General features: G+C 31.5%; 1 protein-coding gene across 2 annotated transcripts in view; it reads left to right on the top strand.

Moving 5' to 3' along the window:
• Positions 1 to 12,140, top strand: part of LOC127714740 (uncharacterized) — a 29,908-nt gene extending 17,768 nt beyond the window's left edge. The window contains exons 3-6 of one of the 2 annotated variants that reach the window (XM_052220789.1): positions 1,054 to 2,061; positions 3,080 to 3,482; positions 9,512 to 9,538; positions 10,639 to 12,140. In XM_052220789.1, the coding sequence (XP_052076749.1) occupies positions 1,063 to 2,061; positions 3,080 to 3,482; positions 9,512 to 9,538; positions 10,639 to 12,140 (2,931 nt within the window). In that variant the 5' untranslated portion in view covers positions 1,054 to 1,062. The other variant, XM_052220790.1, reaches the window with a different exon arrangement.
• Positions 12,141 to 25,056: the final 12,916 nt, after the last annotated feature.

Raw genomic sequence — 25,056 nt, 5'->3', positions numbered from 1 at the left:
AAACTATTGTGATTCCAATCAATGCCATTTTTTGCCACTATATCAGGTTTATCGGAATACAAAAATATCAGCTCCCTTGAAACATGTGAAAGATACATGAACAAGTATATTTGTTTACTTAAATTAGCCGAACTAGTGTAAATTTCATTTAAATTTATCTATAATTATAGTTCTTTTTATACAAAAAATTAAACAGTTTGATTTTAATTACCATTATACGGTATACCTATTTAAAGCATATTCAGTACTAGTTATACTTTGTAATAACATTTTCGTTTTTCGTTTAAAAGATTTGAGATATAATCATATTTTATAAGTTGATACTTGCACTGTCTTGGAAAACGCAACTATTCTCAGACTGGCACTTTGCGACTTTAGTATTTTTGTTAGTTATTTGTTTTGCTATTGAGCTCATCTGGTCTAAAGACCATGTGAGCTTTTTTCATTACTTGGTTCTTCTCGTCGTCGTCCTTCTGTCTGTCAGTCTTCGTAAACTTTTATAAAAAAAATCTTATCCTCTGAAACTATTAGGCAAAATATTATTAACCCTTATCTGGATGTTTTTTTTTTGTGACATCTAGAATAAAATGGTATCCGGGGATCGGATCCGCCAACCAACAAGGCCGCTGTTTAAATAAAAAGGAACATACAGAGTTAAATGCAGTTTTTGGCTTATATCTCATCATGCTCATAAACCAAACCAACACCAGAACCAAAAACAGGATTTAAAAAGATCGGTGAACAAAATAAGCAGCAAAAACAGATATTTGAGTTGATCAACTTAGCAAAAATTGTCAATTGACTGCCTAGGGAAGTTTTTGCCCCTGAAAGATGATTTGAATCCATTTTTTGCAGAAACCATTATAGATAGAGAGAATTTGTAAATAAAGATGATTTGTATCCATTTTTTGCAGAAGCCATAATAGATATTAGATTAATTGATATTAAGATTCAAATACTTTTAAAAATGACTTCACAGGAGAAATTTTGAAAAGAAAATGTACCTATATATAAATTATACGAAAGCTTTTACAAAAGTGTTTATTTTAACAGGTGAGAAAAATGACACAGAAGGAGCAAGAAAACTTTTTAAAGAATGCCATTTTAATTGTCGATCATACGAAGACATCTTTGATTGCATTGGTTGATTTAGATCTTCAGAACAAAAGCTTAACATTTGAACAATTTCTCAATAAAAACCGACATGAAGCTTACCATTTATGTTACAATAGAGGTAAATGCTGTCAGTGTGTTCATTCTTATATTTTACCATCAGTTCGTGTTATATATCCAGCCCAGCTAGAACTTTTATATGACAAATTATCACCCAAATTAACCTGTCATGGCCGTATTGTGAAACTTAGAACACTGCCACCAGTATGTTGTAGTTTAGCACAAACGAGAATATCAACGAATGTGCTAGATATATCGTTGGCACGATGTATCCTTACAAACTTTTGTCATGAGGTCTTTTGGTACAGCTGCTTAACATTCCAACGAACAACTCTGGAAGATTTCCTGAACGCAAACAAGCATACTATATACCACCTCATGCATCATAATACCAATTGCTGTCAGTGTCCACTAGGTTTCGTATTTCCATGTGATCGACCTCAGATCAATCAATTAGAATGGAACAAGATGTTTTCGTCTCTTTTATTACCTTGTGCAAACGACAGAAAACGTTCATATAAGGGAACGACCAGTATATGTTCTGTATCGGCCACACCATGGATTTGTATTCATCATTTAGATTTAAACTTACAAGGAATAATTCTTCAGTACTGTTGTCCATTGCGGAAAAGTGTGACAGATCTAGCTGAAATACGAAACATAAAATACGGTCATGTTCAAGAAGCAAGAATGTCTGATGCAGATTACAAACAAGTTTTCTATGAAATAGAAAATAACCTGACGGCAATAGCATCCGTATGTGGAAATGTAGGTGAAGTAAAACAGAGTCTTCAAGATTTACAGAAAAGGACATTAGATAAAACGTTATGTCTCCAGTATCAGAATTCCCTTTTAGACCATCTTCGTTATGCGAATGAAATAAAAGATGTAAGTATGATACTTGTCATTATTACAATGATTAATTATCTTGATTTCCCAGTGAAATGAAAACCGATGATTTCATGTGAAATAAATCTAATAATTTCACTCCCCTGACGGCATACAAGAATGGGTGCTGTCCAGACTTTGTTGATGACTATCCATCATAACAGTTAAAATATGTAGAAAAAAAGATGTTGTTCCATTTCATTTTTTTACTTTATTTTTCATTAATAAGTCCATGGTCAATTTAATAAAAAGAATAACCAATTCAAAATATCGAAAAATGTTCAACTCGTGACCGAACAACACCTATAATTAAATCATGCACTCGCAATTGATATGTTGTTCGGTCACTCGTTTAATATTTTTCTGTATTTGAATTCTTGGATTAGTTATTCTATAAAGAATGTGAAAGGAGGAGAGTGTCTGATATACATGAACGAGACAGTAACACATCGAAACAATAACAATAAGAAATCTTGGACGAAATAAAAAAAAACGTATACAGTAGATTGTTACTATACATTAAATCAAGCTTGAAATCGTCAGTTTTTGAATCAAATATAAAAGAAAAAAAATACATAATATCAGCCATCAACACCAAATGCTCTAAATAGCAAAACACATTAATCATGTGTTGATTACACAATGTTTGTAAAAAGAGAAATGAATAAAGTTTAATTTTTGATGCAATAAAATACCGTGATTTCTCATTCGAGTAAAACATTTCTCCGATGAAAGAAATTTTTGATTCACTAGTATGACATAAAACACAAAAGCCTGTCACCAAGACGTTGTCAATGACTATGCTTTATAAAAAAAGTGAAAACCAGTGATAATTAACCCTAGCGACACACTAATTTTTTGTCATATTTTTCGGAATGTTATTTATTTTATTTATCATACTAAAATTTTGTGAAAAACATACATTGTGACAGTTTTTTTTACATCTTTTACATTAATGTTTTATATGTTTGATATATAAAAAAAACACTTCTGCATTTTTATACTTTATATCTTACAGAATGTTGAAATTTGTTGTAAAGAGGTAAAGGCATCTGTAGGAAAACTTGGAAAAGATTTTTCAAAAAAAATGGCTAAACTGGCAAATGAACAAACAGTTGAAGCAGTTGCCAATGAAGTCAAAATTCGCATTCCCCGTGAACTTGACAAATATTACATGCAAAGTCGCAGACAGCAGAGAACTGTCCAGCATTATACGGTTAAATTAGCAAGACAATGTAAAGATAAATCACAAAAAGTAGAACAGCGAATTGATACCGTTGTAGAGTCAATTGGAGATTTTAAAATAAATATGGACACGCGTTTGGATACAGTTGAAAATACAGTAGGAATGATTTCGAAAAATGTTGAAGAACTTGCAAATAGCATACCAAAAATAGTAGAGAAATGCATAGATGAAAAGGGTATTTATATTTTATGAATGCACATTGTTGTTTAAACGGAAAGTTGAAATTATATCTCTTGCCAGCAGAAATGTTTAACATATTTCAAAAACTTACGAGACACATGCTAAATTTGGTTTCCTCGCTTGAGTTGAATCACATGTTACACTTTTGTATTAATCTGGGACTATTCATAAATAACTTTACCGTCAACATTTGGCGCATTATTGACGACCGAACAGCTGACACTTGAAGTTGTTTATATTTTTTTGCCCTGTTGCCTTCTGCTTAAAGTTGTCTGAATGGCATTCGTGACAAATCTATCTTATTTTGAATTAAATTATTTTATTTTGGATTTCGAATAAATTTTAGTAAACAACCAAGCTGACTTAGTAAGCTCCAGTAAAAATGATATCGTCTATTTAACTATTTTACTTTGTATACGTTAGCGGCAATAAGTGAAATTAGGCATTAAGCTTAAATCCTAGACAATAAGCTAACGCCTAGGCAGTAAGTCTATTGCCTAAATGATGTTACGCATTACTTTAAATCCTAGGATTTAATCTTAAAACCTGAAAAATGTGTGCAGACATTAATCCTTATACATTGTACCTAAAATATGAATGCAAGTAAATGAAAGACATTTATTCATTTAAATAAAAATAGCTTTGTTATATAATAACATTATAAGAACTGAGTTTTAAAATGTCAACTACCGGAAATGATCACTGATAAAATATGTTATTGATATTAAAACTCATCAAATAAAACTCGCATTTGCACCTGTCACTAAAACATTTGGATTTACAAGCACTATGGAAAAATCCTTGACCCCCCGGACATTGACTGAAGGGGCTGCCTCACGTACACTTAAATTTGTTTCACAATTGATTTCCTCTTCTAGAATTAATTTTTGCTTACAGAAGGCAGTTTGAGTATTTTCATTAAAATATCGATAAAAAAATATTTGTGAGAGTCGGAATAATTAGTTATTTGCAATTATTTTCATTGAAATACAAAACAAATCCGTATAGCAAAGGTGACGTTGTACTGTCTTTGTGGCATTGATCCACATCTGATTTTCCCCAGGTGCAGATCATGGATTTTTCAAAACGAGGGAGAGGGGCCTGACAAGTCAATGTTTTGAATGATACTTATAACGTCTTTGCATTTATCATTTTTGTAGCTCCATAGGGGAAGCCTGGGCCCATACCCCTCCTAAATTCCTCTCTGATTACATAAACATATTCACCTTTACTCTTTTTTTCTGTTTTGTATTCAATATACATGACATATTAAATGATGCAGTCAAACTATTGATAAAATATCTTACCTCAATGACTCGGCCGAGTAAATTTCTACTGTCGCCCTTCCCTGGATTAAACATAGGTATTGGAACGGCCACTGTTTGACAAACTTCTGGTGTCTCTAGTTCTGTTTTGCTCCTTGCTATTATAGTGTTTGTCTGCTTCAGTTGACTGTCCATAGCTCCAGAACGATGGCGAAATCTGTTGGTATCAATCGTAAAGTTGCGACTTAACACCTTCGAACCGTACCCGTCTTCACTACGAGTAGTTCCACATATAACATTAATGTGTTTGTCACATTTACTAGTCATATGAGCTCCCGAGGTATCCTTTTTTACATACATAGCACTTTAATTAAGACATCCTGAAAAACAGATTAAATAAAAAATCAGCTTAAAAACATGTAATTTTGTGTAATTAGAAATATTTATAAAGCCGTACTGAAATAAAACTTTTTTTTCAAATTTACGTACAATTTTGTGATAATGACGTTTGTGTTCATAAAGATCGTTCCACTTAAACTCAATATAAAAATATGAAGATGTGGTATGCTTGCCAATGAGACAACTCTCCGCCAGAGGCAGACTGATATATAAGTTTAGACCTATAGGTCACCATACGGCCTTCAACGAAAACCTTTTTCTCATATTAAGCTATAAAAGGCCCGAAATTGTAAACGTGAAACAACTCAAAACTAACGGTCAGATTTATGTCATGCTGAACGAAAGGATGCAGATATTTTGTTCTAAAGCTTCTGGTAAGATTCTCGTTTTTTATCCGTTATACATTACATGGAAGTACTGTAATGATTTAGTTAAGGCTCCCTCCAAGATTAAAGAGTCGTTTTGAATATATAATCTTTCGAAATTTTGGTTTCTGATGTTAATCCAATAGTTGCACATTTACCAACAAAGGCTTTATAGGGTGATTGTCCAATGCCTTTTTGTTTATCTGAATTCTTTTGAATATGGACGAACTTGATGCCAATTGACCACTGTTGATTAATTGTCCCTCGTCCATGCAGTAAGCATGTCATGGATATCTCCATTCGATTGCTCAATATTACCCTGTGATTGGGGATGTCTCGGCTTCCCATGAACGATAACTAGTTCTGGCCACATTAATTTTAACTCGGATATGACAAAAGCTGTGAATTCCCGACCATTGTCACTTTGCAGTATATGAGGCGTACCAAAAATTGTGAAAATATCACTAAGATTAAAAGCCACCTCTAAGGCACATTTTGACGTAAGAGCTTTAATGTTACAAAATTTTGTAAGGTGATTTTAGAAAACCATAAGAAATCTATAGTAATCCATCAATTCAACTTGTCCTCTTCTGTTAAAGTCTTTAGATAAAATGGGCTTGACTACTACTCCCTTCCCTATATGTTTTTTTTTTTTCATATTACAATTTTCAAAAAGTGAATGAAATAGTTCAATAGAATTCCGGGAAATATTAGCATATTCATATTTAATCATGCGGTCTCTGCTGCCATGACCTGTTTCTTTATGTCCAAAATACTATAGAGTTCCTCTAGAAAGACATAAAATTCTGCAATTTCCCTCATCATTCTCGTTGACTTTGTTATCAACCTCTTAAAACCTCCAATGGTAAAAATATCATACCTTTTTAAATTGTAGCAATCTTTAGTTGCCTTCTTTTCTGATGATTCTAAAAGTTAAATCTTTGCCAAAAGATCATGGTACATTTCTCTATGGTATATGTTTCTTGTTTTTCCCCAGATTCGAATTTATACCGCAAAGATTCAAGAAATTTGTCCTTAATAGACATGCTGTCACTTAATGCTAATAATCCAGATAATGAAGTTAAAAAGACAAGATGGCCTTGGGGTTTTTAACAAAAATTTTAACAAAGAAAATTTACTTATCCAATTAAAACACTGGAAACATGGTGTGAGCAAAAAAATCATATCTTATTAATGTTGTCTACTTTTGACCAGATCAGACCAGCTCGACTAGTGAAGTGTAAAAAAAAACAATTATTATCATAATTAATATATAGGACCTCACCCTCCCTGTTTTTCGTTGGATACAATCACTTTTTTTTAAATCTTTTTTTACTTTTTGTGATACCACAAAAAAGTATGAGTTAATTCATTTTTGAATATGAAAATATCTAAAATTTGAAGATCTGTTAAATGAATGTATATTAATATTTGGAATATAATTAAGAAACTACTTTATATCAAGAATAAATTACCGAATTATGTTCGGCAATAGATTGAATAATCATCATCAGCCTAGGCGTTAGTTTATTACCTAGGAATTAAGCGTAATGTCTAATTTCACGTATTGCCGTTAACATTTATAAACTTAAGTTCCTCCGATTTAATAAAAATGGATCAATAATTAGGAGCATAAGATTAAAATTTTACTGTATTTCAGCATAGAGGCTATACTTTCACATAAGTTTCATGAAAACTTTGTACCCAACGTTGGCTTAGGAATAGAAATATGGTCACATTTATTCGCCTACATATCTGCAGTAAAACCCTAGGAAAAATGGAACGTCTGTTTCGCTGTGCGTTATGTACAATTACGAAGCCACGTCCAGTCAGAATGCTTACGTGATATCCAATATCTTGTGAAGAGGGAGTATCTTTAAAAAAACTCTTTATTGGTTCGTATTTGGCTTGGCCTGTTGCAAGGCGACAAAACTTATGTTCCAATCTAATATATTCTCATTGTGCTTTGGTAGTCAAAATTACCCGCCCTTCATCCTGGTCAACCAATATTACAGGACCTACATTTTGTATATTTCCTTGATTTGTTTTTGTTTTGAACATGCCAGAGATATTTGACACTTGATGTTTAGCCTAATATTCGAAAAAAAACTGAGAAAAATCAGTTGTGATTGGCTTGACTCATCATATCAACACAAAACACAAAAAAACTAAAAAAGACTAAACACACAAATTACTGATCTTTGAATTCTCGCTGTTAATAAACGTTTATCAAAGCCAATTATAACTAATACATAACATGCTTAAATCAGGTTTCCCAGACTAAAATATCAATCAGTACACACACAATGGCATTAACAGTCTTTGAAAAAGCATGACATCGTGCAATGCTTAAAACAATAGAGTAATAACATATTTATATTTATCATGTTTATATAGTTTTGTCTTAATTTATCAAAACCAATTTTTTGTATCTTTTTACTTTTTGTATTAATAGGTGAGTAAAGGTTAATGATTATTAATTTTGTGGTAACGAAATCTTTCACCTAATAATTCACCAGTAATACATTAACCAACTACGTTCATTTAAATCTAGAACGTGACTACAAAAAAACTTCAAAATAGATAAATTGGGATATATGAACAGCGTACGATGTGACAAAAGGAACATCATAGCAAAAAAGTTGTAACCGGGGGAAAAAATTGTCGATTTTGTCATAAATTTTTGTGAAGAGTTTTCGTTGTAAAACAAAATGAACTTAATCAAGGAAAGGATAGTTATAGCTGTTTATATTTGCTTTATATTTAAAATAAAAGTCGGTTACCTAAGGTCATTGTCGAAGTATCATATTTAGAGAAATTTTTATCATCTAATAAAAAAATATCATGAAGGTAACTGTTAGTTATAGTAAGATGTATCACTTACATGGAATTTAATGAGTTTGACCATACACTGTGGATCAATGCATTTATGATACACGTCTACTATTAAAGGGCACGATTGTGGAGCAGTGTAGTTTATATAGTTGAAATGTCATAACTGACACTCGATTAAAAAGGACCACAAAACACGCCCAATTCATTAAAATCATTCCAAAAATATTAATATTCCATTCTGTCATATACTTTATTATGAAATAAATGATAAGGTCTTTGATAATTCAAATGAAACTAGTTAGAACACCAGAAGATAAGTTGTACAACACATAAACATGATACAGGTTACATTAAGGAAAAATAAATGTATCATGGAATGTAACTAGTTTGGATATACACTGCGAGTTAAACACTATCATACACGTGCATTAGATTCCCAGATGAAACGATATGTGATGTTTTTCTATAGTAAAAACATATGCTGTCCAGAGGAGGTCATAATCTGAGATTTGGTAATGACATAATTCTTCATTATTTGACTCTCTCTGAAGCGTACGAATCAGAATTTAAAAGAATTAATAACTTTATTCTTACAACTTTCCGTTTGATATTGACGTCATCGCACCACCACATTTTCGGTTGCTTCGTCACCTCTTACGAAAACAAGTCGCTTTATCAGTACCTGAAGCTTGTTTTCTTTTTCTAGAAATGGCCGTACCAGATACTGTTTCAATAATTTCGACATTACTTTCAAAATGTGATATTGGATTATTCACAATAAGAGACTTTTTATCAGATTCCTTCCATGTTCAATCCTTTTACAATAGTATGACAATGGGTTTTTATAACCTGACGTCACTCTATACCATTTTGTTTCTATGGAGGACATGTTTTTCTCCTCGTTAAACGCAGTTGAATTCCCCCGTTATAACATTGCAATACTCCTTGGACGATTATGTACAATTAAATGTTTTACAATCCAATGTTATGTAGGTGACTCTCCGTTTCAAGAATGCACAAAGCATGAACGCAACACTTCCTTCGACTGAGTAAAAAGTTTTAACCCATGTTAGATGCCTTATTTTGTATTAAAAACACATTAATTTATACCTAGGACTGCTTTTGTTGAGGGATTAATTCAGTATACTTTTCTCATTTAGGTCTTTCCAAGAGATCAAAGCTCATTGGTATGTACTTTATTCTTGATTTATCATCTGTTTATAATTAACGACTACAAGAGTCGAAGTTTTATTATCAGCTTTAGTGTAGCAGGACAACAGTAACATATTTATTGTTCTACAGTTAATTTAAATTTTACGGTAAACATAAGTAAATCTGCACCATTAGTTTATGTATGAACACTCAGGCATTTCAGGAGCCTTAGCTATTACTTTATTGTATTTTCCCGTTATTTCCTAAGTGTTTTTTTAAACATAAAATGTAGTAAACGTCATAATATACAAGTAGGCGTTTTTGTTTTGCAGTCAAATTAATCCGGTAGGATCATTTTCTTCGTCAAATGAAGTACATACGAATGCATGTTTGAGGTTTGCATCTAGGAGTATAGTAGTTTAAATTCAAAACGAAAACAGGCATTACAAAGTCTGACATAAGTAATCATTATAGTATGTCGTTGTTTGTGCCATATCTGTTTGTTTCTGAAAGGAAATATTACCTATCAAAACAATCGAACATATCATATACTTATTATCATAATTGACATGTTGACGTATCGTACGAACATGGCCACCAACTAGATGTATCTAGACAAAAAGAATCAATCGTTATAATAGAGTTGTAATGATGCAAATGTGTGTGCATATCAGTGTGTGTACCTGTATGTTTGTGTTTATTTCAACAGTTGCATCAGTGACAAGAAGATTGTAAATACTTATGTTTAAAATGAAGATGGGGCTTGTTTCAAAACCTGATTCCATAAAAGAATTCAAAATATCTTTATCGTTATGTTTTCTGTAATACTCGGGAGAAAGAAACAGATAACCTTAATATATTTTTTTTTAAATATTACACATTATTATGTAAATTTGATCTTAAGGTATGTGATTTATAATTTTCCAAGTTGTTCATTATATCCATTTAACTCTAGAATTTTTTGGATGAGTTTTGGGTTTCAGGAATGTAAAGTGTTTTACAGTAAAATGGTATGCTTGACCTAAATATACTATTAACAGACCCTTACATCTCATTTAATTAAAAAAAATGACTAATGCAGATTTTAACATCTTCCTTTTAATATGTAATACTTTAAAATACTGATCTTTCAAAGGTTTAACCATGCTAGAAATAGAACATCACAAAAAGGAAAATACATTCGTAACGACATCTGTGGTCCCATCTTGTGTACAGTTACTGAGAGAGAACAATGTTTTAGTATTGACAGGACGAGCTGGATCAGGAAAGAGCAGAAACAGTTTAGAAATTCTACACCAGTGTAAAACGCAAGGTTATCAGATCATTAAATTAACAGACCTGAAAGATTTTGAAGACATTTTTTTACCAAAAGTTAAGACCGTCATCCTGTGTGAAGACATATTTGGTAGGACCAATAATGTATTTACTCAAAATTCAGATGTTGAAATACTTAATAGGGTAAATGCTTGTGTTAACATTGGAAACACAAAAATAGTATTTACAGTTAGAGATATTGTTAAACGGTCATGTAACTGGGTCTTTTCCTCCAATAGACTTTTTTATAAATTTGTCGAAGTAGACATTTGCTCAAAGGAATTCGAATTAAAGGAAGAGGAAAAGAAGGCATTATTTGTCGGGTATTGTCAGGTTAATAAGTTTAAGATAGTGGGACTGAATGAAATAGAAAATTTTAAAGACGAGGTAATTTTAGACGACAAAGTTACAGTCAAACTAAATCTAATTACTTTAAATCAGATTATAAAAACTGAGCCAATACTAGGTTTTCCACAGACATGTTGCCTTTTCACAGGAAATAGAAAATTTACTAGATTAGGGGAAGCGTTCTTCAAACACCCATCTAGTTGTCTGACAGAAGAGATCGAGAATTTACGGAAATCTGGCAAAGAGAAATTTTCTGACAAAATAAAATACTCTCTGCTTGTATATGTTCTCCTAAATGGAGATTTGTTGGATACAAATCAAATAAACTTCAACCAAATGAGCGAAATTATAACCTCTTGCTACCATAATTGTGCAAATAATATTTTAGAACATTATCTGTACGATGCAATTGATGAAATGATTGGTCAATATCTAATAAAAGGATATGACACCAATTCCTACAAATTTCAACATCAGACAGTACTCGAGAGTGTATTTATTTCATACAGTAGAATAAATCCTGTGCTAATTTTATCTAAATTAGCGTTTCATTTTATCAGAGAAATGGTGCGCCTTGAGGGCTTTCAAGAAAAAGAAGGAGAAGTAGTCTTGAATATTCCTGCCAGGTATTACCCATATCTTTGTGAACGCATAATCGAAATTCTCCAAACTGAATATCGTCTGAGATCTCAAAATCTAATTCAGCTTTTATGCGATTCAGAAATTATGAGACAAAATGATATAACTTTTGTTAAAAATTTGATTGAAGTAGCTCATAGATTATTACCCCTGAAGGACATGACAACCATGATTGCACTTCCAGATGATCATGAATCAGTAAATTTTTATCTCCCCGCCGCTTTACTTGAACATGTTATCACACAAAAGCATCTCTTTGAATCATTAGTTCCATTGTTAGAACATACTCGTTATATTTTTCAACGAGAAAGCAAAATCGATATTGTTCAGAGTTGAAAAGCGTCTGTTTTGTCAGCATTTTTGTCTGCTGTTGTCCAAGAAAATACGAATGAAATAGTTATTTTGATTTTGCATATAATAAACGATTTCAAACTAACGAATGATTACGACTGCTACTTCACAAAAGTCATACTTTTAACACCACCAAGAAACGATGAAATGATGATGTTACTGCTCCGAAGTATTGATATGAAATTCGTTGATCTTCAAAAGATTTTTTTTGAAATTTGCTTGAGAAACTGGACAAACGTTTTACCACTACTAAAGAAAGATCAGAGCACTTCTGGCATTGACTTAACAGGTGCAATCGGAGACTTATGTCGTTCTGGTAGATATGAAGTTGTTAAATGGTTAATAGACATAATAAAACTTTCAAACAAGTTAGCTAACGCAAATGTCAATGCGAAAAACCAGGAGATTATTCAGTGGCTTTGTGAAAATGTCGATATAGGAAAGTTTAATATGCGAACGGCAATTAGTGAAATTTGTGAAACAGGGAACATAGACATCGTTCAATGGTTGATACAAAAATACAATTCTACCTCCTTTTTCGATGTAAAAACTGCTTTGAATGCATCATGTCGTGGAGGAAACATTAATGTAGCAAGATGGTTAATAAAAAACACAGATTCGTCGTTTTTTGACTTCAACATTGCGATTTTAGAAGCTTGCAACAGTAATAAACATGATGTAATTTCCCTAATAGTAGACAGTATCGAACCTTTCTCATTCGATATGAACATTTTAGTAATAATGTGTCAACAAGGCCGGGATAATGTTGTTGGCCAACTATTGCGTATTGTTAGTGTTGTTGTACTGCCTGAAATCATAGACTGTGCAAGGAAAGCATTGAAAAATAGAAATTTGGAGATAATTCAATGGTTAATAGAAAATCTGCAATCCTCTTTCTTCACATACTCGAATAATTACTTTAATTTAAAATCGGCGTTGAATAATGCGTGTAAAGGAAAAGGGAAAATAAAGGTAGTAGAGTATTTGCTACAAAATGTTGTGCACAAACAATTAGATATGCAAACAGCAACTGCCATTGCGATAGATGGAAACAATCTCGCCATTGTTAAGTTGTTAATTACCAATGATTCTCATCGATCGATACATGTCAATGTTTTGAAGGATCTGATTTGATTAAACTGCTTTTGCAAAGTGTTCGTAATTCTGCCTTTGATATCACAACAATAAATTATATATTGCAAAAGGCAAGTGCATTCAATATGCCAGATATTACAAAGCTTGTGTTAGATAAATACGATCATAATTTATTAGATATGAGAGGGATTTTTACCATATCTTGTTATTATGGAAGACTCGAGATACTTGACATGTTGATTACCTCCGTTGATCATAAATTGTTTGACATGAATAAAGCCATGCATGCAGCATTGAAGCCTTTCTTTGGTAACGATTATCAAAAGATAGTCCTCGAAGTTGTTAAGGTCTTATTAGAAAATATTGATCAAACTTTTTTCGACATAGGGACCATTAAAAAAATTCTCCACCGTGCTTGTAACAATGCAGAATTAGAAATAGTCAAAATTTTTGTAAAATATTTTGATAATAAGTTGCTTGACATGAAAACAGCAATGAATAATGCGTGTTTCAATGACAATTTTGAAAAAGTAAGGTTGATAGCAGAGAACGTTGACAATTCATTGCTTCACACCAAAACATCATTGAGTCTCTGCAAGTTGGAAATAATGAAATTCTTGGCAGATACTGTTGATAACAATTTCCTCGGTATTGACACAGTAATGAATAAAGCGTGCTCAGAAGGTAACTTTAATGTTATCCAATGGATAGCAGAAAATATTGACAACACATTGTTTGACGTTAAAATAGCCTTAGATTATGCTATTGGTGATGATGAAAAAAATGATGATTATCGCAATTTTAATATGATCAACTTTTTATTGAAGCGATTAGATTATGAAGACATTTCATCAAATAAAACCTATTTGGAAAGATTATTGACCATTTCATGCTTCCAACGTAATAGGGACAAGCTGCAATTATTAACAGATAAAGTAGACAGTTCTTTGCTAGATGTAGACACAGTAGTATTGGAAGCAATTGTAGCACAGAAAAGGGACGTTGTCAAATGGATAATAGAAAATGCTGACATTACGTTGTTTGAGTTTCGAAAAATATTATATTATTTTATTGATAATGATTGGGATTATGATTTAGAGTACTATGAACTAGATGAAGATGGTGATGTTGATTTTGAAATCATCACACTTCTTTTGAAACGATTAGATGATGAAGACATTTTATCAAATATAGCCCATTTAAACAGATTAATGAGTATTTCATGCTTCGGACGTAATAGGGATATGGTGCTATTATTAACAGACAAGGTAGATAGTTCTTTGCTAGATGTAGGCACAGTAGTATTTGAAGCATTTTTATTTAAAAAATTTGATGTTGTCAAATGGATATTAGAAAATGTTGACAATACGTTGTTTGACGTTAAAACATCATTATATGATATAATTGGTGATGATTGTGATTATGATACTGATATGTATGAAGGTTGTTTGGACATCATCACACTTTTATTTCAACAGATAGATGATAATGATATTTTATCAGATATAACTAAATTAAAAAGATTAATGGAGATTTCATGCTTCCAACGTAATAGGGGCATGCTGCAATTATTAACAGACAAGGTAGATAGTTCTTTGCTAGATGTAGACCGAGTGATAAAAAAAGCGTGTTTATTACAAGATCTGGATGTTGTCAAATGGGTTGTAGAAAATGTTGACAATACGTTGTTTGACGTTAAGAAAACATTATATAACATGTGTAACGTTATTGATGATTATGAAGAGGATTTGTATGAAGGATATTATGATGAAGTTGATTTGGACATCGTGATATTTTTATTAAAGCAATTAAATGATAAAGACATTTTAACAAATATAATTTTTTGGAAAAGATTAATGATCAATTCATGCTTCCAACATCATAGGGACATGCTGCAATTATTGACAGATAAAGTAGATAGTTCCTTGCTAGATCTAGACACCGTAATACAAAAAGCGTGTTTATTACAAAGACTGGATGTTATCATATGGATAATGGAAAATGTTGAGGATACGTTATTCGACGCTAAAACAGCATTATATAATGTTATTAATGAAGATGAAGTTGTGCATAATCGTTATTTTTACGTGATTAGTATTTTCTTAAATCGGGTTGAAGTGAAAGAGATTTGGTCTAATACAAAATTCAAAGTGATTATGTGGCAGGCATGCCATCAGCTTAGATTAGATGTAGTGCAATTGTTAACTGAAAAAGTGAATAATACTTTACTGGGTATGGACACAGGAATGAACAAAGCGTGTTCACAGGGTAATGCTGATGTAGTTAAATGGTTAGTACAAAATATTGATGAAACATTGATAGATGTAAACACAGCAATGAGTAGCGTTTGTTTTAGATCAGACGGTCTAAATCTAGCAATGTGGTTACTAGACAATGTTAATGACAAAACAATTGACATGAAGACACCATTTATGAATGCTTGTACCAAAGGCAGTCTAGATATACTTGAATGGTTATTAGATAAGTGTGGTAGTCAAGCGTTAGACGCGAAGACAGCCTTGAATACATCTTGTCTAAATGGCAATTTTACCACTGTCAAATTCATTTTGGAAAATTTTGATGTTCAACACTTTGACTTGACCAATGCAATGCTAAAGGTGTGCCGAAGTCAGTCAATAAACAGTTTAGACATCGGCAATTGTCTTTGGAATAAATTCAATCATAATTTATTCGATATAGCAAAGGCGATGACCAACGCCTGTAGGTATGGCAATTTAAGGATAGCTAAATGGCTTATTGAGAGGAATGGTGTAGATTTATTTGACATGTCAGAAGCTCTCTGTAGTGCATGTCAGTGTGACAAGGGTAAAGTGGTAAAATGGATAATAAGTAATATACCTACAGAGAAAATTGATGTTCAAAAAGCAATCACAAACACATGCAGAAACAATTCAGACGATTTGTCTATAATCAAATATTTTGTTGAGAGTAGCAAGAATATTAATTTAGATTTAAATATTCTCGTTAAAGAGGCTTGCACATACAAAAGAACAGATGTAATTGAATGGATGCTTAAACATTGTGGCAAAGACTCCTTCAGGATTTTAGATCTACTTACTTCTCTGGTAAGTAATGATAACAATCCGGAAACTTCTATAATAGACAGAAATGATAAGTCTGAACATGATTCGAATAAGCAGAATCTTATATTGAAGATTTTAAAGAACAACACATATCTTTCTTGTGATTACAATTCTATTTTAAGCAAAGCATGTTCGGAAGGCTGGATCGACATATTCAAATGGATCATAACGAAAATTGATAATACCGAATTAAATATTACTGATGCAGTAAATAAAGCGTCCCAGAATGGAAGATTTGACCTTATTATTTGGTCTCTCTCAAATCTTAACCCTGATCAAATCGATGCCAATACAATCCTAGTTGAAGCAAGTGGGTTTGGATTTATTGAAGTTGTCCAGAGCATATCCAGTCGTCCATTAAAATGTAAACTAAACTTTGAAAATGCAATGAATGACGCCTGTGCATTTAACCGATGTGAAGTAGTGACATGGCTTTTAAAAACAAATACAAAGAATATGTTTGATTTATCTACGGTTATGAGTGCAGCTTGCAGAAATGGATGGATGGATACTTTGAATTGGATTCTTGAGAACGCAGACTATATGTTGCTAAACATTGATTGTGCTATAATCGAAGCATGTGCAGCTGGTAATATCAGCATCGTTCAGTTATTGTTCTCCACGTTTGACAAAGAACTGTTTGACCAACTAAAATTATCAACAAGAATATGTGAAAAAGGTAGCAATGAGAAAGTTGTTTTATTCCTACTGGAAAATCTAAGTGCAGATGGCTTTCAAATGGATAACATATTAAACAAAGCTAGTGGATTTGGTTGGTTAGAGGTCGCCAGCTGGATAATGGAAAACGGACCGGAGATCAATACCGTTGGAGCAGCATTCGAAAATGCTTGTGTAAATTGTGAGATAGAAATTGTTAAATGTCTACAAGATAAAACCAGCCAAGACAATATTCAAACGGGGCTCCGGACTGCATGCAAGTCTGGCTTTGAGGAAATAGTAGAAGTATTGTTAGATAGTGTCAAACATGAACATCTTGACATGGCGACAGTACTTAATGAAGCGTGTCGGTGTGGAGAACAAACCGTTGTAGAATTGTTGCTTAGAAAAGTTGATAACGCATTGTTTGACAAGCGAGCTGCCATTAACGAAGCATGCAAAAGCAAATTACCCGAAGATTTAGTGTATTTCTTGATAAAAGACCTGCAAAATAATGATTTTGATAATGAAGTCGTCATTGAAAATGCGCGCAAGCATAGATGGACTAAGGTATTGATGCAACTCAAAAGAAAGTCGTCATAAAAAAACAACATATCATTCAACATGATTCTCAAATTGAATTAAAAAAATTCTTAAAAGATCGCCATTTTATAAAAATCGAAATCTTTGAAATTGACTCTTATGATCGAAATTTTATTTAGATTTTAAGCAGAATAATAGAATGCACTTCAAAAAGAAAATACAAACTCTTCGTAGATACCAGAAATAAAGTTGAGTAAAAGTTTTTTATGTAACAAAATGCTATATACTAAAATAAATTAACGGTCATATATTAATTATTTTCAAACCATTTTAAAAAACTTTCAAATATGTGCAATTTTGTAGTCGACTACTTATTGTATCTTTTATATATCATAACTAGTTGATATATTTCAAGAGAATTCTTATCTATTATAAAATGTGAAATAATTGCTTTTTAATTTGTGTTTTACTTTTACAATTAATACATTGATTTGTGTAAATAGCTCCTCAACATTTGTATTAATTTAATAATTGTACTTACAGCATAATTTTAATTCCAACTGTTTTCACCCTGCCTAAGGATTGTTAAAGAAACATTAATTATCGAAATGTGAATCTGGTTTTTTATTGGTTTGTAAAATCGTTTACCATGTTTATATGACTAAAAGATGTAGGGAAACCATTGGTATATACTGCACTTCTGCAAAGCCGTATTGTACTTCCGAATAACCAGAGAAAAAAAAAACATTTGCAAGTAATTAGTACCTCTTTTTTTTTTTTAAACGGAGGACAATAACAAATCAAATAAGGCTTGTTTACTTATTTTGATTTCGTGATAATCAAACGCATTATTGAAATCATGCAATGTGGAATACGTACACTCATGAATTTGCGATTTGTAGGTTTAATTTTAATCCAAAACTCAAGTGGCACGTGATTTTACCTTCTAAGGATAAAAGAATAAATCAATTTGTATTAAAATGTTAGTTGTGTAATTCTTGGTATTACTTTTATGATATTAAATCTACAAAATGTTCTGTTGTTGTGATCCATGTGGTTAATGAGGATATGAATGATCGGTTAATTGTATAGACATCTGTATCTTTATGTAGATAATATTTTGACAAGGTGTGTGTGTACATTGAAACCATAACAAATCAGCTTTTTTCAATTTATAATACATTACTTTGCCATTCTTTAATACTATTAAATCTGAATGTACATGTGAGTTAACTAGTTTTATAAAGGTCTTTTCGAGAAAAAAATTTCATTTTAATCTGAAATATAATAGCTTTATGTTAAAGATTAGTTTTATATGCGGTTACAAAAAATCAATTTTAATATTTGAACATTTCCTCATAACTTTCAAAAAAGATTAGAAACGAAATTGCATCATGGTTAACACATTTCCATAGTTTGTACAATTATGTATATAATAATATTTTTGTTGTGATATTTAGTCGATCTGTATATTTAAATATATAAATGTGAATCATTCGTTCTCCGGAGAATTATATTACGACTGTTTCTTTGAATGTATACTGCAGTTCATTGGGTTTATCAATTCAATCACGTTTTAGAAAAATACAAATGTTCTCCGAATCAAAATGCATGAGTATATTTTCTTATTTTTGTTTAATTTTATTTGTTATTTGTATATATTTAGATATGTATTTTAATATGTATTTTTAAGTTTATTTTTATATGTGTTTTTTTATTTCAATTTGTTGTACAAATTTTTGATGGTGTTATCATGTTCAATATGAATTGTATTCATTGGTGTGGCCTGATAAAAAGTATTTTCACGAGTCCTCCAAAAAAGAAAATGAATGAAAAAACGAGTGAGAAATAATAGAACTATTTCTAAATATGTTTCAAATTTACTGAATGAAAATAGGTTAACGTATTGGCGTATCTGCAATGTAAAGTCATACGAAAACAATTTCTTTTAATTATCATGTTAAGGATAGTATTGGACCAATGCGTGCATATATGCTTCACTAAGTCCTCTCTGCCCATTTTTGTTAAATTATCACGAATTCATAGCATATAATAGATAAAAAAATATTTCATTCGATGATTGTTGATCAAAAACTAATTAACAGTTGTTAAATGAATTGATGTATTATTACTATTTTCCAAATTCGGTTGATAGTACATACCTTCAACTTTTGTTTATACTTTCTTTCATCACGGTTTCCCCTATAACGTGCCCTGTGCAATTGCCAAGGTCCTTTATGACTAAGGTCACAGAAAAACTGTTGGCGAACTAGAGTATGGGAAGACAATCATTCAATAGCAGTGTATGTGAGAAAATTCAGAGAAAATAAAGAATTGTATTTTAAAAGAAAGTATAAAATATACATTGTCACGTGTTTTATTCTAAAACGTAGCCTTTCAAGTATATAGAGCATATTTGATTGGGTTTTTTTTCCCTACAACTTTATAAAATACAACATGAACAATGTTTACTGTAAGTTGTTCGATACGGCTTAATTAACAATGTATTGTACACCTTTTTTTTATTTCATGTTCAGCAATTCTAGATATGTTTTCCTGCTTAAATTCAAGTACTGCTTTGAAACTGACATTTTATGAAAGCAGTGATCAATTTATTTTCTATGACAATGAATAATGTTTTAATGTTACTTGTATTTGATTTATGAGCACATAAGTCAAGTTTTCATATTAATTACATCTAGAAAAATGTATTCAATCATATGATTTATAGAACAAAATTTGCATTCAAAATATGCATGTTTTTTTTCTATATATATATATATTTGATGATGTAATGTTATATTATGGTAAAAAAAGTATTTTCCTCAGTATAATTGTGTGTTTTTTTTCAATTTTAATTGTTGTTGCTTAAAGCAAAGGCGGAATTTGACATATTTATAATGCCACAAGATGCCTGCATGCAACTGACATTGTATGTACTAAAAAAAACACTTTGATATGCTGATTGTCAATAAATAAAAAAAAAAAAAGAAATAAAGCAGTGAAAGTATATCGAAACAAATAAGTAATATATGGTTGACGTGTGAAATATTAAATGCCTAAATGTTAATGGCAACATAATTTTTACTTCCATTGTTGTTTAAAGAAAAATATCATAGAAAACTATAGTAACTGGTTATTTCTATCATTTATTTAGTTCGAAACAAAAACTTTTCAAAAAAAAAAAATAAAAACATTCACAGTTACTAACATAACTAAATAAGTGGTACAAAACCTACATCATTTCCCAGCATACGTATTAACTGCAATTATTCATTTATATAAGTTCAATGCAGGTAATTATACTATATGTATGAGATGTTCATTAACACATGTTCAAGTTCGTTGTTATTAAAAATTGTATATTGTGATATAACATTTTTAGATGTATATAAGAGTTTACTTACTAGTTTATAATTAATGATATAAAGAATATGATACATACTTTTTAGTTTCTTCTTATTTATGAAGGCTGCATTTGATAATGGCAAAGTTCCATTTTAGTTATGGTCAAGATAAATACGGAAACAAATTTATTGATCTGGCAACGTGTCATCCATAACTAAAACATAATCATATTTGTTTTAGTTTGAATGAAGTTTACACACGACCAGCTTGGTTTTTGTATTTACTAATTTAATGAAAATTATATATATATATAATTCATGTCATAGGCTTTCATTAAGTTTTGTCAATCATTAAAAATGGTCTATGAACTGACAAATGATGATAGCGCTTCGGACGCATACAATGTATTAAGTGTTATTTTCATTTCATAGAAATGGGTCGATACCGCTGAAGATGGACTGCTAGTCCGCGAGGGTATTATTGGACCACTTGTCAGTGCTTCGGATATGAAATGATTTTTAACCTACCTTTATAAAATTCTCCGTTGATACATTAAAATAAATCCTTCATGGTGTAGCGGGAAGCTGGCAAAATAGTTCATTTGATGATACAAGCACCACATTTTGTTTGTAGCTTTGTTTTGGTTTAACAATATGGTTGGCTACCGGTTATTGAGTCTTTTCAAATAGATCCATTTTAAAACAAGTTCGTTATTTTCCTCATATAAAATTGGTTAAAATATAAACATGATCTATACCAACTTCTCACTTGTATACCGGTTTGGCAATAGTGCTATGCCTGTTCAAGCTCTCTCATTGATAAAACACATATTGACCGTTTAGTACATTGATAATGCACTGTTTCTTTACTGGAAACACATTTTTGACATATCTTCATTAGAGTTATCGCTGCACAATAATTACAGGAAATTCAGAGTGAAAACACTTGCACTGACGTAGCTACCGTTACCAATATTGTTAAAAATGGTATTTAAACTTCATTCATATTTTCTAATCCCATCTAAACGTAGATTGTAATTTTGATTGCAAACAAACGCTTGACTACATCAAACAACGGAACTAATAGGAAACAACTGTCATATTTCTGACTTGGTACAGGTAAATTCCGAAGAAAATGGTGTGTTAAAACTGGTTTTATTTCAAATTCAACCTCTGACATGTATAACAGTTGTTTATAGTTCCATTATATTGATTACAGTAAATAAGCAACCCAAACATACATATTTGATTTACGTTGCAATACTTGTGATCAAGCAGCAGCTAAAGTTGGTTAAACAAACATCATAAATGTACAACACACCTGACTTAAAGAAATTCAAACACGCGCAAAATTAAATCTTACAAAGACGCCACAAGAAAGTGTTTGCAGTTGATACTTCAGTAAAGTAAATCATAATGCGAAATACACAATTTCCCGTTGAGGTATGAACTAATTAAAATAACAGAAGGTTATACAAAATGAAATTAACACTATAAAAACATCACTGAATCACACCTCCTAACCAATCCGGACCAGGTACGACCTCCGCCAAAAAGCCCGAATACTTAGTTCATCCCTTTGTATGCTCCAAACGAGTAGACCTAGAAGGTTGAATGACATTATATGCAGCTGTTTATGAGCAATCGTGCTTTATTTACTTTATCATTGTGAAGCTGCATTAGTCGGAATTTATAACCACAAATATTCACGATCCATCGTATTTAAATCATTTGTTACATTATAAACAGGACCTCTGAATTAATGGAAACATTCAGTAGCTTTTTTAACATAATTCAAGATTCATGCTTTTCACCTTACTAAAAAAATACCCAGAACTATGCCAGAACCTGTTATGCATAAAACAGGGAACGCGACATATATCTTAGATCGAGCAATTTTGCTAAACCATGAACTGGACTCCATTGGCAAAAAATTAATCCATAACATGCTTACATTTAGTTCCGAAAAAAAACACAAAGATACGCGCAGGATAATTCAGTATCTGAATTTAAAGTAAATTAAACAACTTTCCACCAGAGATCAAATGACGTAGAAGGAAGCCACTAAAAGTGACAGTACTGCCTTCAAGAATGAGCAAAACCCATAAACAGGGCATTTTCTCCTTAAGGCCCCAACATAAAACATTTAAATCAGTTCAAACGAGAAAACTGAAAGACGTGCAGGAGATGGTGCTGCGTTAGAACAAAACTTACCGCTTGAATTCATTTTATAACAAAAAAAAGAGAGAGATACAAGAACACATGAAAAAAAAGTCGAAAATAAGAGGACCTATTTGAAAAACAAAGAAACTAGTTTTGTCATGGGAGACCTTGTTTTCAATTTGAATCTTCTCATTCAGTTAAGTATAAGGGTTAGGAGATTAACATGTAAAAATATTTTGTTTCTGCTGATGTATGATTGTTACACAAGAGACATTTATTAATCTGCTATTGCAAGTAGCTTAATCAATAAAAATCACTAACCACTTTCTTTAAAAAAAGATACACGACGGATGTAACATGTGAAGCAGGTAATGCCGGCCCTTCCGGAGCACCTTTTATATCCCGGTTATTGGTAGGGTTCGTGTTACTCAATTTTGTTTTTGTTTTTTATGAGTTGTTTAGTTGTAGGTGTTTGCTCTTTCGTCTTTTGTCGTTTGCCATGGTGTTGTCTGCTCTTATTTTACACGTTATTTTCGATTGCACATTGATATCATCTCTCACTTGTTTTCAGTGATATTGGCCATTATTGTTTTGCTGAACTTGATACTTATGTTGTTGAAATAGCACAAGGCAGTAAATGTGGATTAGGTTTTAAAATTGATGACCTCTCTGTTCGATATTGATTAACGTTCACAACAGCCACATGTTATAAAACTATAATTGTTTACTTTTTACACATTGTGACTTGGATGGAGAATTGTCTCATTGGCACTCATACCACAACATCTTATTTATATAGATTAAAATACAATATACTTTCGAAACTTCCCGACCCAAAAACATTCCATAGCTGAAAGGGGTATTGAAAAGAAGTGGTGCCTGCAATAGTTCCAGAATATGAATATACTGATGGAATGCTGCTTACAAAAGCAGTTTATACAGTTAAAAGGAAACGATACAAGTGATAACAATTATCTTGTTATTTCAAAATTGACTAGGACTCTAATCTAGTTCAACTATGATTGCTTAAGCTTGTATCAGGGATTCCTATACCATTATAAAATATCTATGATTACCATTTCGAGCTATCCACCAAGACCACAGACCAAAGAACATGGGTGTAAGCAACAATATGTTACCAAGCGGCCTTCAACAATGACCAAAATCAATACTGTATAGTGCTAAAAATTAAGGGCCTGACATGAAAATAAAAAAAAATACTCATACGAGATTCCCAATGGCCTTATTTATCATAAAACAACAAACGAGAAAGAAATATGACAGAGAGTAATCTACGAGCATGAATCCGATACCAATTGAAATAACTGCAAAAAATAACAAATCCATGTGTGCTTTATTTGTATAGTATGCGAATAGAATCTACTTGTATCCACCATTTATGACAAGCGAACAGAAATATCATCATTATGCGTACGGTTTAGGTAATGATGTTCCGGTTTGTAGACAATTTAATATAAAAATCCAATTCAACTGTAGGATGCTAAAGAACTTTAAAGGGTTAATTCAGTATTACAAGATAAAAGCAATAATCCAACATAATAGAACAATTCGAAATGTTCTAAAATTTGAAATGTTGTGTAAGAAATACTCAACCGGCTGTATCAATCAGATCTGGATTCTTGCAAATTCTTAAGATCTACTTCAAAATGCACTAAAACGTCACCAGTGTTTGAGCAGAAAGTTTATGAACCAGGGTTATGTCAAAGAACGTCTCGTCCTTTTTCTAAAAAAAGTTAATCGGAAGATAACAAGACCTTGTTGATAAATATTCCGTATCAACTTCACAAATAGTACATGATGGTTTTGAAGTATAGATTCTAGGTACTGTCGTTGTTTATCATCTAGATCACGTGTTATAGTGTTCTTTTTATTTGTCTTTGTATATTTGAACCTTAACAATTTAATCCGTTTTATGTATATACTTTTGACATGCCTAGGTATTTATACATCGTGCCATTATTTTATTGTGCT

This window comes from Mytilus californianus, unplaced genomic scaffold (genome assembly GCF_021869535.1).
Source record: "Mytilus californianus isolate M0D057914Y unplaced genomic scaffold, xbMytCali1.0.p SCAF_9, whole genome shotgun sequence".
NCBI lineage: Eukaryota > Metazoa > Mollusca > Bivalvia > Mytilida > Mytilidae > Mytilus > Mytilus californianus.
The sequence above is the reverse complement of the archived record's forward strand: the minus strand, read 5'-3'. Positions and strand labels throughout refer to the sequence as shown.